A 15,526-nucleotide genomic window follows, 5' to 3' on the forward strand; every position below is an offset into this window, starting at 1 on the left:
TTTCCGAGTACATAGCAAGCAATGCTGCACACAGCCAATATTGTAAAACACATTGCTTTTTCTTTCATGAGCATCTGGTTTCCATAAAACACAAAAATAAAAACAAAAAGTGGGGAAAATGTTATAGGGTTTTGCCAATATGAGGGCAAAAAACAAGAATAGTCAACAGAAATTAAATTCTTGGGAAAAACCATTAAAAACTTATCATAAATACCAGATGCTCACAAAAAAAGAAATGTTTTACATTATAAGTTGTTGGCTCGCAAAATGGGCAGGGGTAAAGTGTTGTTGCTTCGCCAAATGGAACTCCAAACCCGAGAGGGGGGAAAAATGGTTGGCAGTGGGTTACCTCCGAGGAAACTGTGACTCATGCTCCCAAAAGTGACAAGGGAGACCCGGTCACTTCGATAGGAACCCACATAGCTGCTACCTTTTAGCAGTAGAGGGTTGGAGTTATAGAAAAAGAAACATGTAAATCTTTGCTTAACACTGCATGACACAACTTTCTCTGTATTCTAAAAGGAAAAAATAGCCCGTCTAAAACACATTAGAGAAAAGAAAAGAGATTATCCTTCCTTAATACAGCTTAATACATACACATTTGAACTTATTTCCAGCGACGGTCTTTTCATACTAACAACGAAAGTAAAAAGCGATACAATAAAAAAAATTTTTAACATCTCCAATGCATTTTTTTTCTTTTGTTTTGTTTTAGTCAAACATTTATCACGCAGGCGAGTCTAGCAGACCAAAAAGAAATTTCTCCTTACCCTACTTATAAACCAACAGTAGTGACAAAATTTGAGGGATGTTTTTTAAATCTGAAGCTGAATGTAAAGAATTCTTTTATTACAATCATAAAACCTCAGTATAATTATGTCAAACATTCATTCCATAAGATTATAAGATAAGTAGGAAAATAGAAATTTGAACAAAGAATTTTACCTGTAACACCCAATCTAGACCATATTAGAGATAATGAGGCACCCGATAGACAGGGGATAAAAAATAACAGAAGTTTGTGCAGTTCACAGACACAAACAACAGTTATCAGAATACTACACTGAGCTAGTTCTAGTCTCCACTAAAAAATACACCTTAAGGGAAGATAATATGGCAGTTTGAAACAACAGATTAACATGTGCTTAGGGTCTGTGAAGTACAACATTTTATGCAACTGTCACGACAAAACACACCTATCAATAACGATACTGTCCAATAAATAAACCATTTATACAAGGATCCTAGAATTTGCAATAAAACATATCCACTTTTTATGAGCGGCAGTCTTACCTCCTTCATCCTCTGAGTCGGAGATGAAAGTCTCCTGCATGGTCTCGGGGGAGACGACCTTGTACTTGTCCTCCGACGACTGGACGATGGCGTGGACCTCTGTAACGGGCTTCAAGGTCTCCACCACAGAGATGTAGCCCAGCTTCTGGGCAATGGCCAGAGGAGTTTGGCCATTCTGGAGACACCAAAAATTCAAAATTCTGCATGAAATGACCATTCAGCAACAGATAGAGTAATATGTTTGTATAACATGGCTAGTCTTGAGGAGAAGTGAAAAGAATGCAATGTTTGTGTGTGATGACTAGCACTGAGGCAAGTATAATGGCAACATGGAAATGACAATTCGAGATATTAAAACAAGAAATATGTTTGAATAGAGCAGATAAAATTAAAGGAATATGATGACAAGGAAATAACGGGAAAGTGGCTATGTCAATAAAAGTATATAAATCCAATACTTCTCTCTTATCAAACTCATTAAATCAAGTCAAACACAACAGCAAGGACTGCATCATTTCCTCCATGACCAAGGTAGAATGTACATAACTAATCCTCCAAATAAGTTTCACCAGCAGTGAGGAACACCTTGTATTCCATCAGAGAATAACAAATAAAGACTTGCATCTTCTACAACATGGCAATGGGTCAATAAAACAACCCTGTGCAACAAGTGAAGTTTGGAAAGGAACAAATTCACTCATATAAATGCTTCTAAGAACAACAAAAGTGATGAAAAATGATACCCCTTAAATCTCCTAAACCCTGCTTTTCTTCTTTTTTTTTTAAACCTCTGTATACAAACCTCAAACGTAAGAAGATATTCTGTCAAAAAGAGAGCAATTTAAGGAAGACAAATGTACATCTGAACCTATGAAACATTTCCATAAAACCAAACCAAAATGAGATCAGTTCTCTCCCCTGTAATGTAAGAAGCCAGAGTGTGAGGACTGAGTCAGTGTGACACACTCACGTTGGTGACCGCGTTGGGCGAGGCCTGGTGTTTGAGCAGCGTGCTGACCACTTGGACGTGACCCTGCTGGGCAGCCTGGTGCAAGGGCGTGTAGCCCACCTGAGAACACACAACACCACAGCATGGGTGAAACAACATGCTAAGAGAAGCTGCAAACTTTGAGAGTTTTCAAATCTTGCATCATGAAAAACGATTCTATAAATAGGTCAAAGGAAAAAATAAATACTTTATAAGGGCAAACCAGTCAAAAAATGACGTCAATAAAAATATTTATTGGGGAAAATTATTCAATTCTCAAGTCATGGGGCAAAGTTCAATGATTTAAAAAAGAAAAAACAACAACAACAACACACCCCCCCCCCCCCCCCCCCCCAACTTTAAGGGAGTTTTTAAAGAGTGTGGATGAATGAAACCAAGTCAAATACAAAAATAAATTTGAATAGGGATAATTATTGAGATACAAAAAAAAAGAGACAGATGAACTTTCAAAACAACTAATTTTTTATTTTTATTTTGTTTCAAAGGAAAAAACAAGTAACCAAACCAGATATTCTACAAAAACACTTCACTCAAAAGCCAAACAAAAAACCACTACTTTAGTCTCTCACCTTGGTAGTGGCATTGACAGAGGCATTCTGGTCCAGCAGGAAGCGAACCATATTGATCTGTCCAAAGTGGCAAGCAGTGTGCAGCGGGGTGTAGCCGGCCTTGGTGCTGGTGTCAGTCTCAGAGCCGTACTTGACCAGGATCTCAGCCACCGGCACCTTGTCTTCTTGGGCAGCCAGGTGCATGGGGGTCAGACCGTTCTGCAGAGGGGAGAAGATGAGGAAAAGAGTTGGTCATTGCCAGAAATTGACGGACGAACTATTATTATTAGGGGAGAGAAAGAGAGAAACGGGATAAAGCCAAGGCAACAAAGAGGGGAGGGGAAATACTGCAAGTGAAAGACATTGTAGACTGCACAATTACTATCATGTATGGACAAAAATAAAATTGAAGAAAAGAAAGAAGGAGCACATTCCACCAATGAAATGTGCCCATAAGCCATCTTCTATGACAGTCCATAATAAATTATATGCAATTGGTCTTATTCATGAGGGCAATACAGCAAGAATTTTCAAATATCCATAAAATGACTCCCAATAAATTTCTCCTTGACTGTGAATGACTATATGGCATTAGATCAAAAGGAAAAAAATAATAATGTGCAGCTGTATATTGCTGTACGTACAACGAACAAAAAACACCTGTAAAGACAAACAGGAGAGAGAGAGAGAGAGAGAGAGAGAGAGAGAGAGAGAGAGAGAGAGAGAGAGACATACAGCGAAAAAGTCACCATTTTTAAAATTTAGTTTAAAATATAAGCAGCAGTGTCCCTTACATGCGCCTTGGCGTTGACGTTGGCTTCCTTCTGCAGCAGCAGGGAGACAATGTCCGAGTGTCCTTCCTGGGCGGCCAGGTGGAGCGGTGTGAACCCATTCTTGGACTCAGCATTGGGCTTGGCCCCGTACTCCAGGAGCATGGTGGCGATGTCCATCTGGTTCTTCTTGGCTGCGATGTGCAGAGGGGTGTAGCCATTCTGCTCATCAGAGAGTTAACAACAAAGGATTCATAAGACACCTGGGCATAGGGGGGCGTTTAGTCTTACAATGATAATAGCGATCTTGACCATGACAATAGTGATTTTCTTTTATATAATTAACTTGAAAGTGATAATAATGATAAGCACTATAAAAATTACAATAATAATAACAATATTAAATAATTTATTCTTACAAAAATAAAAATAAAAACAATAGCAATAATAGCAACAAAGCTGAAATATTATATTAAGCTCCTTATCCAAGCAGTGAGTCAAGGTGCATAAATGTTTCTCAATTAAAACACCAGGTTATACTTCATGTGTGCACACTCATGAGTACAGCCCCTCCCACTCCCTCACTTCACTTCTCCTCCCCGGCCAAAGATGACAAATCATTGTTTGGTCTTTTCTTCTTGTTCTTCAAGCGCCAGGACTGAAATGCATCCACCACCCTCAGCCATATACAATAGCTATATAAAATCTTCTTCTAAAACCCTGAATTTTGTTTGCATTGAAACATTTTCATTTTGCAGGATTGACCTCATTTGATAAAACTAAAGTACACTTATCTTCCGAGTATTGCAATTCTTGGTTTAACTTCAGTGGTACATTTTCCATCCCTAGTTCCCCTCTGATTGCCCTGACCAACTGCTGACAAACCTTGGTGGTGGCGTGGGGGTTGGCCTTGTTCTCCAGCAGCAGCTGGGCCACGTTGGGGTGGTTGTAGTGAGTAGCCACATGCAGAGGGGTCAGCCCGTTCTTGCCCTGGACATCTGGGTTCGCATCCTTCTGGAGCAAGAGTCGGGCCACCTTGATGTTTCCATACTTGGCAGCAATGTGCAAGGGAGTGAACCCTTTCTGTAAAACACATACAGACCAACAGTCATGGCTTCATGTCATTCAGCCAACCAGTCAAGTTTTCATTTGATGTGACACATAAAAGACAGTTATTCATATTTTCTTATTGTGGGTTAAAAATTGTTATGTTCATCACAGGATACAAGACAACAGCCAGTAGAAAAGGGAATTTGTGAGACATGCAAAGAAAATGAGTTACTTCTCATATTTTAGCCCTGCAGAAATAGACATGTTGAATTGGTAGACTGAGTCTTTACAATGCATTAGTTGGAAATAATAAAAGACATGGAAAACTTGAAGGAAATGGCATCAGTTGAGAATCTACAAATTTACTCCTGTGTTGATTATCTGCCCATATCACCATTTGTGGATTGCGAGAAGTAAGTCATTTTGTCAGCACGTCCCACATTTTAATCACAAGATGGCAGATGTACAAGCAGAAGAAATAGGACCTACTAGTGACACTCTCCAGCCAACCATATCATCAGAGAACATAAAACATAGACTAATACAGAAGGAAATACTATCAATGTGACATTCATCACAGACAAAAAAAGCAACATAGACCAAAAATCTCTCTCTCTCTCTCTCTCTCTCTCTCTCTCTCTCTCTCTCTCTCTCTCTCCCGCCCTTTCCCCCCTCACCTTAGTGGTGATGTCGTGCTGAGCCTCATGCTCCAGCAGCACCTGCACCACCTCCTCGTGTCCCTCCTTGGCAGCGATGTGCATGGGCGTGTACTTGTCCTTGGTGGTGGAGTCCACCACCGCCCCGTGCTGCAGCAGCAACACCACATTGTCCACATTGCCCAGACGCGACGCGATGTGCAGCGGGGTCTGCTGCTCCTGGACACCCGCAGAAAGAAAAATATATATATAAGAAATTTTGAGCTGTGGGTGCTTATTTGTCAATGCTACTAAGTAAACTGTCACTCTGAAAATGTGTTTTCAATACAGAGTACATATTAACTCTCTAAATGAAATATTCGCAACATAAGGAGACATTGCATCTCTTGCCAACAAGCAGGCTTTATAAAGTATATGACATATAAACACCAAATCTCAAACAAGTCGAAGGACAAATACAGATGACATATATCTTTACAATAAAACACAAAGAACTATACTATAATCAGGACATCCATTTTTCAGTAACAATTAAGATAAACTATCAATTTACCCTGGCTCTCGCATCGACAGTCGCCCCATTTCTCAGGAGGATGCGAATGATGTCGGACTGGTTAGCCCGAGCAGCCAGATGGAGGGAGGTCTCTCCGCGCACGGTGGCCGTGTTGGGGTTGGCGTTGTGCTGGATCAGGTAAATCACGATGTTCATGTGGCCCATGAAGGAGGCCACGTGCAGCGGGGTCAGGCCAGACTGAGGGACAAAGGAAACACAGCAGATGGCTCATTGACTTATTGCGGCATAGGGACAAAAAAAAAAAGAACATTCTGATGATAAGAGTAATTTAGTTTAAGAGTAGAAGCAAGATAAAAAGACAGAAAAAAAACATAACGAAAGAAAAAAAGTAGTAGGACCCATCAGTAGCACATTCCACTTGTGCATATGTTAATTGATTTATAGATGAATTGAGTTAAGGAGAAGCGCAAAGATAAAGCTTAGTCATTCAGGGACTATGTAAGGGAGGAAACAAAAATATGTCCTCTTGAGATACTGAGGTCTTGAAAATAAAAGAGAAGTGCAGAAAAATGGCAGCCATCATTTAAGGTGGGGAAGAAGCAAGTCAGGGAAACATTAAAAAAACCAAAAAACAAGTGGAAAGTAAATAGTCATTTGACCAAAGTCCTGGCAATACTAACCTCAGTTTTGCTTTCAATGGAAGCTCCATACTTCAACAAAAGCTCCACAACCTTGATTCGGTTCTTCTTGCAAGCAATGTGGAGAGGGGTGAAGCCGTTCTGTGGAGTAAAGAAAACAACAAGATTGTCATCTGTACAATTCTGAAGATTTATACAGGACATCAATAAAGAACTAGGTCTGTTAGAGAAAATAATTCCTCTGCTACTGTTTATAATTAGCTTTCATTTATAACCAACAGGCACAACAGCAGTCATATTTTGTTATGAAACGGAATAAAAACTCACTGAAAAGGGTAAAAGGAGTAGATTACACTAGAGTGCACACCAACAACCAGGCCATTATCCACAGATTTGTCATAAAAATGTACAAGCACAAAACCAGCAAAACATGAACTATGAACTAACTTGGACTTAGTTAAATACATAATTCCAGCAAACAGAGATTTTCAATAACAACAACAAAAATGCCCCCACTTGGGGGTGTACTTCATGTCTTTTCAGCGCAATGGCAAAGAGCTTTCCACTACATTAAAGATGCTAGTCACACAACTTATCACTAACTAAACTATCTGCATCACTCACCAGAGCCCGAGCATTGGGCTCACACTTGCGGTCCAGGAGCAGTTTGGCAGTCTTCACATTCCCACAATGAGCGGCCACATGGAGCGGGGTCAGGTAGTCCACGGTGACTTCATTCAGGGAGGCCTTGTGGTAGAGCAGCAGACGGGCACAGTCCTCGTGGTCGCCCTGGGCTGCCATGTGCAGGGGGGTCAGTCCGTTCTGGGGAAGGGGTCACAGCAGGTTTTTAGATATGGTCAGGGTCAGAGATACAGTCAGGTAATCATCATAGTAATCAGTAGCCTGTCCACCAATGTGGCGTCGGTGGCCGAGTGGTTAGGCTACCGGATTCGTAATAGTGAGGTTGAGGGTTCGGGGGTTCGAGCCGCGGGCCCGACGTGGTGTCCTTGGGAAAGGCACTTTACACAAATTTTCCTCACTTCACCCAGGTGGGAATGGGTACCCGGCCATAGACAGCGAAAGATCTTGTCAGTGTGTTAGGCTATAAATGGCTGCTTGCACTGTATGCTTCCCAGGAAGTTGAGGTTGTTTCAGAATGCTCTCAGGTCCGCTGGGGTAATAGTATAGATTGTGAAGCACATACAGCTTTCTGTTGAACGCGGATTTGTGCTCTACAAATGTTATCTATCTATTAAGACAATTTTTAAACACTGCAGAGGCCACCAACCTTTGTCTTAGCAGAGTGAGGTGCTCCCTTTTCCAGCAGCGTGTCCACCACAGGGTCATGGCCACTTCTGGCTGCACAATGCAGAGGGGTCAGCCCATCCTGGCACAGAGAAAACATAGGTTATCATTTGTTTGCTCGAGCAAACAGAAGCACATCGACACAATAATAGTCATTAAGTGCAGGGAAAAAGTAAGATAGACAGACAGAAACAACAGTGGGAAAGTAAAGAAGTAGGACCTACCAGTGGTGCCCGCCAACCACCTGCACAGGTTAACCGTATTACAACAAATATACATCATAAGGCCACACTTTCAACTACACTCAGAGAACACACACACACAACAGCACTGACACAAAATAGCTTTTTTTAGTTTAGTTCTAGTAAGAGTTTTACAGTACTTGCAACAAAAATAGTTCATATTCATGCCAAATATTACAATGTTACTACAGAGTACCATATATAAAGAAAAGAAGGAGATATAAGGACGACAGACATTAGGTTAGAAAGAAAGAGCAAACCACATCAGAGGACCCGCCAAAACAGTTTTACCTTTAGTTTTAGTAAAAGTAAACTGAAACAAATCAGCGTGACAACTGTATGCAGGAACTCAGACAACAGCACAACAAACATCATATACTAGAACAATGGACATCATGTACTAGGACAACGGACGTGAACCTCACCCTTGTCTTCTCGTCAATGGCTGCGTTGCTGTCCAGCAGAAGGTTCACCATATTCAGCTTCCCCCAACGTGAGCCCACGTGCAGGGGAGTGATGTTGTTCTGAAACCAAGGGAAGTCATATCATTTCAAGTCTCACAGATGAAAATTAGCCTATCTCCCTCACTGTTTTTCTTTCTCAACATATCACACACACACACACACAAACACACACACACTTCAAATTCAAAATCAGTGAGCTGTAGATATCGGAGCGAAATCAACCAGTCATTATGCCACCCCTTCCAAAGTAAACAAAGAGTTCATGACAGATCTTTTAAGCTCTTGCTCTTGCCAAGCGATTAGAAAACAATAAGAGAAAAAAAATTCCCTGCATTTTTGTACCTCAGAGAGATTGGCAAGTTACAAGAAACAAACACACTGTCAATGATCTGATAATCCTCGCTTAGAAGTGAAAATGAAAACGAAGGATAAATTATTGGAAGAAAATTCCAAGGTACCAAAATCTTTCTAAGTAAACAAGAACAATTTCAATTGCATGTAAAGACAAAAGCATTTTTAATTTCTGCAAAACAACATCATGTCAAAACCCGAGACATGACTCCATGTTACTTTTTTTAACATCACTGTACAAACCTCATAATCCATGATGATAACAATTTTAAAAGCATCGAGAACATTTTTTAATGGAAACATTGCAGAAAACATGTCTCACCTTTGCCCTGAAATTGACATCGGCATTGCGTTGAATCAGAAGGTTGGCAACGTTGGTGTTGCCATAGTGGGCAGCAATGTGAAGGGGCGTGAAGCCACTCTGGGGACACACACAATTGTCGGATCAAATAGTGGAACTTACAAAGAAGTAGAAGTAGAAATGAAGGTGTTAAAAAATAATACCAAAATAAAAACAATTCAGGAAAAATAAAACAACTGTTACAAAAGAGGAAAACAAGTTATCCAAAAAGGTAGGTTATTTACAAAAATGAAACGATGGAAAAAATCATTAACCATGTCAAAATCTTTTTTAAAGTAAAAATTATTTCTCTAACTAAGAGTAGCATGCAGATAGGTTCATTCCACGGAAAACAGTAAAAGTTCAGTCTTGAAATTTTTCATTGTCCAGAGCGAAAGTAAATAAATAAAATTTGTAAAGACTAACTTTCCACATATGTACTAACCATACCAGGGCTGCCCACACACGACCACAGGTTTTAGTAATCAACAATTTTTAAAAAACTATCTGGTTCAAAAATTTATTTGTTATGTGGCCAAGGATCATTGGCCTAAGCCATCACTCACATCCCTAAGCACAGGACATTTTTAACACCTTGAGGAACTTTTTTTACCCAACTCCTGGCTTTGGCACAACTTTTGTTTTACTAAGGGCAAAGCGGCACTGAACAACTACAGGAGCTCTGTGCTCAGAGGGTGTTGAAGCTAGAAAGCTACACCTCAGATGGACTGTCAATGCCTGATTGTTTTTCCTTCCTTTACACCTGGAGGGCGTGGATGAGTTGGGGTAGCCGAATGCCAAAATAAATGGGGGGGGGGGTGTTATCAGGAATTAGGGGCGTTACAATTATATTTTTATAAAAATGAAAAAAAAATTGTAATGATTTTGCCAAATTTATAATGATCGACAGCCCTGCTAAACCAATTGATCTGTCAACTCTTTGTCTTTAATTTATTTCAATTTTTTCAAACTTCTGCACTCCTATGAGAGAAAAGATACAGAAAAATTAGATGACAGAAAAGGAGACATGCTGAATTTCTCAATACAAGCTGATGCAAACTTTCAATTTCTTACCATAAACTGCATCATCATTCAACAAGGGAATGGGGGAGGTAAAAAACAAACCAAATCAAATGTTAATTTTAAAAGTGCAAAAGATAAAATAAACTGCAAACACTACACGTGATCATGTGAAAACTGCAAACTTCAAACTATGAAACATACAAACCTTGGTAGTGTCATTGACCAGTCCTCCCTTATGAATGCGTGAATAATACAAGGCAAATGATGTTAGTATAGGTAAATGTGAGGGTTATTAGAGAGTGAAAAATAAGTTCATATAATAAACCCATTGTCCAAAAATCTAAGAAAGAATAGGTAGGCTAACTGGTCCAGCTAGAAAAAAACTAACACTTTTGCTATCATCTCCAGCCGCCTTTTTTTTTTTTATTAAAGAAAAAAGGGGTAAAATTTGTGCAACAAGTGCGTAATTTTCTGACAGGAGTTTAACTATCAAATCATATGGTGTACCTTTCAATTTCAGGTACTTTTTAAAGCATTAAAAATACAACATAGCAATGGGTTGCATTGGTCGAATCTACCAAAATCACATTGCGGATAGGGGGCAAGTGGGTGTGACTCATTTCCAGCCAATTGAAGATGATGTTTCATCCCTAAGATAACATTCTGTGATCATTCTTCCTTATCATACTTGTCAATCCACATCTATTTCAGAAATGATGAAATTATAACATAACACACTATGTAAAGGGGAACTGCAAGATACCTATGGAAGCACAGCCAGCATGAAACATTACAAAATGAACACGCACAAGTCCCTAACAGGCTATAAAAATTGATGACCAGTGTGCTTTGACCAATAGAATAAGTGGTAATATATATCCCTTGATTGATAAACCAAAAAGAAAAAAATGCTGAGAAATATTCCCTGAAGAAACTATTTTTATTAAGTGCTAAAGGCAAAAATGCTGACCAAAATCCCAAAATGGAAAAAAAGTACCGATCCAACATCCCTCTATAATACCCTATAATATAAAATCACTAACATTTCTCCTGCTTGAGTCAACTACTAGCTTGAAATAGCTCTGCAGATAGTGAATAACATTCCCTCACCAAAACTGTCACCAACCCTGGCTTTTTCCCAGTAAGACATGAGCACAATTTTAAGAAGAACACCAAAGACCAAGCATCTTATATAACATGCCCTCTTATGACTCACTTTATGAGCTGATTAAGACCACCAACTTTTTTTGCAGGACAAATGTTAAGCAATATCATTCACAGGTTAATGTGCGGAAGAAAAATATATTCCGAAACATAAAAAGGTGTTGACCAACATCCCAAAAAGAAAAAAAAGAGTCCAGAAAATGTCTCCACTGCTGTGGGATGTTTCCCTCACCTTGGTCTGCAGCTCCACACTGTTCTGTTCATTCTGGAGGAGCAGAGCGGCAGACTTGACGTCATCCTTCTTGGCAGCGATGTGGAGGGCTGGCAGGCGTACCTTGCCCTTGGCGTCGTGTTCCAGGAGGACAGAGACCACCTTGTCATGACCTTGCTGTAGGGCTACGGCCAGAGGAGTGAAGCCATCCTGTAGGGAAGACAGGCGAATATGGTAAACGTACATCGAAGTGAGTGAGTGGGTTGCCGTATTGTTTATGGGGCTTATTTTTTTCAACGCTCTTTTTTTTTCTTTTTGGAGAGAGGAGATCCTAGTTTGGATTCTTGTCGGCATTTTTTTACTGGTGGCAGTGGTGGGAAGTGGGTGGGTGTATTTTTTTATCTTTCCAAGAAAAAACTATTCAAATTAAAAACTACACACCCACCCACACTGATAGAGTTACAATCAGTGGAGAGTCAGTGAGATAACAGCCACATTTCATCATAGACCAAAACAACAATAATACTAAAATAAGAAGCACAAGAAACAGAGAACACAAAAGTAGTCATCAACCACCCATTCACACACACACACACTGAAAACATCTTTCTTTTAACTTCCATGACTAATTTTCCAAAATTTACCTCTGTGGAGAGCCCCTGGTTGGCTCCGCTGGAGAGCAAAAACTTGACCACCTCTGCGTGTCCCTCCTGGGCCGCCATGTAGAGCGGTGTGAAGCCAGCCTGAGGAGAAACGTTCACACATAGCGTCACCAAAATAACAAATCAGAGTGTTGAAACTTAATCAATGAGGAATAAGATGGGAAGTAGAAACAAACTATTCCCTATTAATATATTCTTATCTATTCCAAAATTTATCAGAACTTTCAAAAACTATTTAAATCTCAACAAGATGTAAATATAATAGTATATTCTCAGATTTATAATGAGGAAAGCTGTGGGGATTTTTCAAAAGGGAGCTTGAAAACAGTAATGGTACAGAAGAGTGGGTCTGGAGTGAAATACTGGAATGTTCACATTATTTCAATAAAACATTTCGATAAGCAATCCTCATTCATGAAATAAAGTTATTCGAATTCCAAAATTTCTGACAAGTACCCACACCCAGAACAAGCAATCCAGAAGATTAACAATCAAACACTGACAGAGATTTCTATGTGGTGTCGGTAGTCTAGTGGTTCGGCTACCAGACTCGTTATTGTGAGGTTGCAGGATCTGGGGTTCGAGCCTAAGGCCCGACATTGTGTCCTTGGGAAAGGTACTTTACACATATAAACTGCGCCTTCCGAGAAATTTGAGATTGTTTCAGAATGCTATCAGGTCTGCTGGGGTAATAATACAGATTTTAAAGTGCATAGAGTTTCTATTGAGGTATTATTATTATTCTGTAATAGCTCCTCACCTGAGCCTGTAGGTTGACCTGTGCTCCATTCTCCACCAGGGTCACCACAATGTCCTCGTGACCGGCCAGGGAGGCAATGTGCAGGGCAGTGTTGCCTTTCTGTTAGTGAACAAAACACAGCAGTTTCTCAGTACAAGCTGATGAAAACTTTCAGTTTCATATTCAAATACTGTATCAACATTCTTTTCAAAGCTAACAGTTTTTTGTATGCAAAAATATCATTTACAGAGTAACTTTTTCTGTATTTGGATTAAAGACCAGTACCTGTTCAGTTCTAGTCACTGTAAAATGTAACTGTAAATGCTATCTATTATTAACATCTAAGAAAGCAAATACACATGCACCTGCATCATGTTCATTGTTCCTTTCTTTCTTTTTTTTAAACTTTTTTTTTAACTCAGGGTACCAGCATGCTATGTTGGGACTATTATTGACACTGAACAAAGCCTTCTGGAACCATGACTGGACAATAGCTTTCATTAACTCAAACCTAAGTAGCCCGTATTTTAATAATCATCTCATCAACAGAATAACACAAAGCACCCTTGCTCCTTTTCTATTTCCTCTAGAACAAGTGATGAGTATTACCTTGGTGGCTGCTTCAACATTTGCCCCACGCTTCAAGAGCTCCGAGACGATGTTAATGTGACCTTCTTTGGACGCCAGGTGCAAGGCGTTGAGTCCATTCTGAAACAGGCCACAGGATGGTCAGTCATTTCTGTGCACTATTGTTATCTATTATCATATGGTCGCTTTCAAGCACAAGGGGGCTATCCCGAAAAATGCTGTTTTGAAAAAATCGATGGTAAAGTTTTTACCCCTTGTTCAATTTCTTTAAAAGACAAGCAGAGTTTTCTCTGTAACCAAACATATATACACACACCAATGAAACCAAAATTCTCCTGTAGGTAGGGCAAATCCCACTTTTGGTGTAGGTCAAGATTTCTGGAAATCACCAAAATCTGGGATGGCCCGCTTGTCCTTAAAGGCGATCATATATGGTGTGACTCAATATGTTTTAGAAATATCAACACAGAGTACCAAAGCTTTATTGAAGAAATAAAAAAATTTTAAAAAGAGAAAACATACCTTTTTAAACCATGTTGAAATGCATAAGCATGGACTTAAAATTATTTACAGATGATATTGTCAAATTCATCTGGTTACAATATATAGATAGTGCAATATCCAGATAATTTCAGACACCCAGATTTCTGCTTTTTTTTTCTTTTTTTTTAAAACTGACTTCAGGATTTATCAGGAAAATAAATATCACTGAAAACATGACAAAAATAGCCTCAGTTCACTGGAAGGTTACATCTCCCAACAACTATTACCACTTGCTTTAAAGAATCCATTTATTGTGACCAGAATGTTTCTATAATGCTTAACTTGCACTTCCTAATCTATTCTCAGCTGCAAATAAATATATATTACAATTTTCATCATTTATACTTCGTCCAATATTACTGAGGTACTGACGAACTTTTATTACAAAGATCAGAAATGTTGATGGCCGTCAATAGCTTCACTGTCCCAACAAATGACAACCAGCATTTCACTCGGCTTGAGCAAGGAAAAAAGGACAGTGAAAAGCCTCCGGAGTTTAACCTGTACCATGAGAAAAGGGTCACAATCCCTTCCTTTTCTTTCTCATGGAATTAGCCTTCAATTTCCAAAGAAGCATTGAGCTAAAATGATCTTCAAATTTTTTTCTATTTACAAAATCTGTAAACTCTTCACACACAAAAAAAGAAGCAAAACTTTACTCTCACAACTATGCTCATTGCCCCACTCTTGAAATGATTGCCCCACTCTTATAACGATCAGTAGTATAAGGTGCCCCAGTTCAGCTGAAAACAACTTATCACGAATATAAGAAAACGACAGGCAAATTTTTTCGGACACACAATGCGGAAAGAAGCATTAGAGAACATTGTAACAACAGGAAAGTTTGATGGAAAGAGAGGTAGAGGCAGACAGAGGGAAAAGATACTGGACAAGATGACAACATGGCTGGGAGCAGCAAGAACAACAGACACCATTGCTGCTTCGAAAGACAGATGGAAGTGGAGGTCCATGATCGCCCACGCCAGTCGGCAAGGCACCGGATGATGATGATGAGTTCAGCTGCCTCACAGCATAGCTCAGTAGTTTACAGCCATAACAAAAAACCTGCCAGAACTCAGCAACTACAATCAAACCATAAATACAATCAAACTTTATGGTTAATGATTAAATCATTCATTTCTACAGAGTTTGGTGTTCATTTCAAGCAAATGAATTGAAAAGGGGCTGAGGTATACAGAAGTTTGTGATGCTGAAAACTTGGATGACAAAATTAGCTGTGTGCAAAGGAGAAATAGCCCTATTTCCTTGTACAAGGAGTTAAACATGAAAAGCACAAGACAAATAGCCACTGACCGGGTTGCTGGTGTTGATGTCGGTGCTACCCCTGAGGTAGTCCAAGACTTCCTCCAGGTTCCCATCGCGAGCAGCTCGCAGGAAGCCAGCGTTCCCATCACT

At 39.6% G+C, this 15,526-nt stretch overlaps 1 protein-coding gene across 8 annotated transcripts in view; it reads right to left on the reverse strand.

Moving 5' to 3' along the window:
* Positions 1-15,526, reverse strand: part of LOC101845664 (titin) — a gene marked incomplete at its 5' end in the record, with an annotated part of 180,624 nt that extends 165,098 nt beyond the window's left edge. For 7 of the 8 annotated variants that reach the window (XM_035970907.1, XM_013085006.1, XM_013085002.1 and 4 more), the window contains 18 exon segments: positions 1,294-1,468; positions 2,264-2,362; positions 2,872-3,069; positions 3,645-3,842; positions 4,506-4,703; positions 5,348-5,545; positions 5,880-6,077; positions 6,521-6,619; positions 7,103-7,300; positions 7,767-7,865; positions 8,451-8,549; positions 9,163-9,261; positions 10,409-10,435; positions 11,600-11,788; positions 12,223-12,321; positions 13,001-13,099; positions 13,589-13,687; positions 15,425-15,526. In XM_035970907.1, coding sequence (XP_035826800.1) covers positions 1,294-1,468; positions 2,264-2,362; positions 2,872-3,069; positions 3,645-3,842; positions 4,506-4,703; positions 5,348-5,545; positions 5,880-6,077; positions 6,521-6,619; positions 7,103-7,300; positions 7,767-7,865; positions 8,451-8,549; positions 9,163-9,261; positions 10,409-10,435; positions 11,600-11,788; positions 12,223-12,321; positions 13,001-13,099; positions 13,589-13,687; positions 15,425-15,526 — 2,473 coding nt within the window. 8 annotated transcript variants of the gene reach the window in all.

This window comes from Aplysia californica, unplaced genomic scaffold (genome assembly GCF_000002075.1).
Source record: "Aplysia californica isolate F4 #8 unplaced genomic scaffold, AplCal3.0 scaffold00014, whole genome shotgun sequence".
Taxonomy (NCBI): Eukaryota; Metazoa; Mollusca; class Gastropoda; order Aplysiida; family Aplysiidae; genus Aplysia; species Aplysia californica.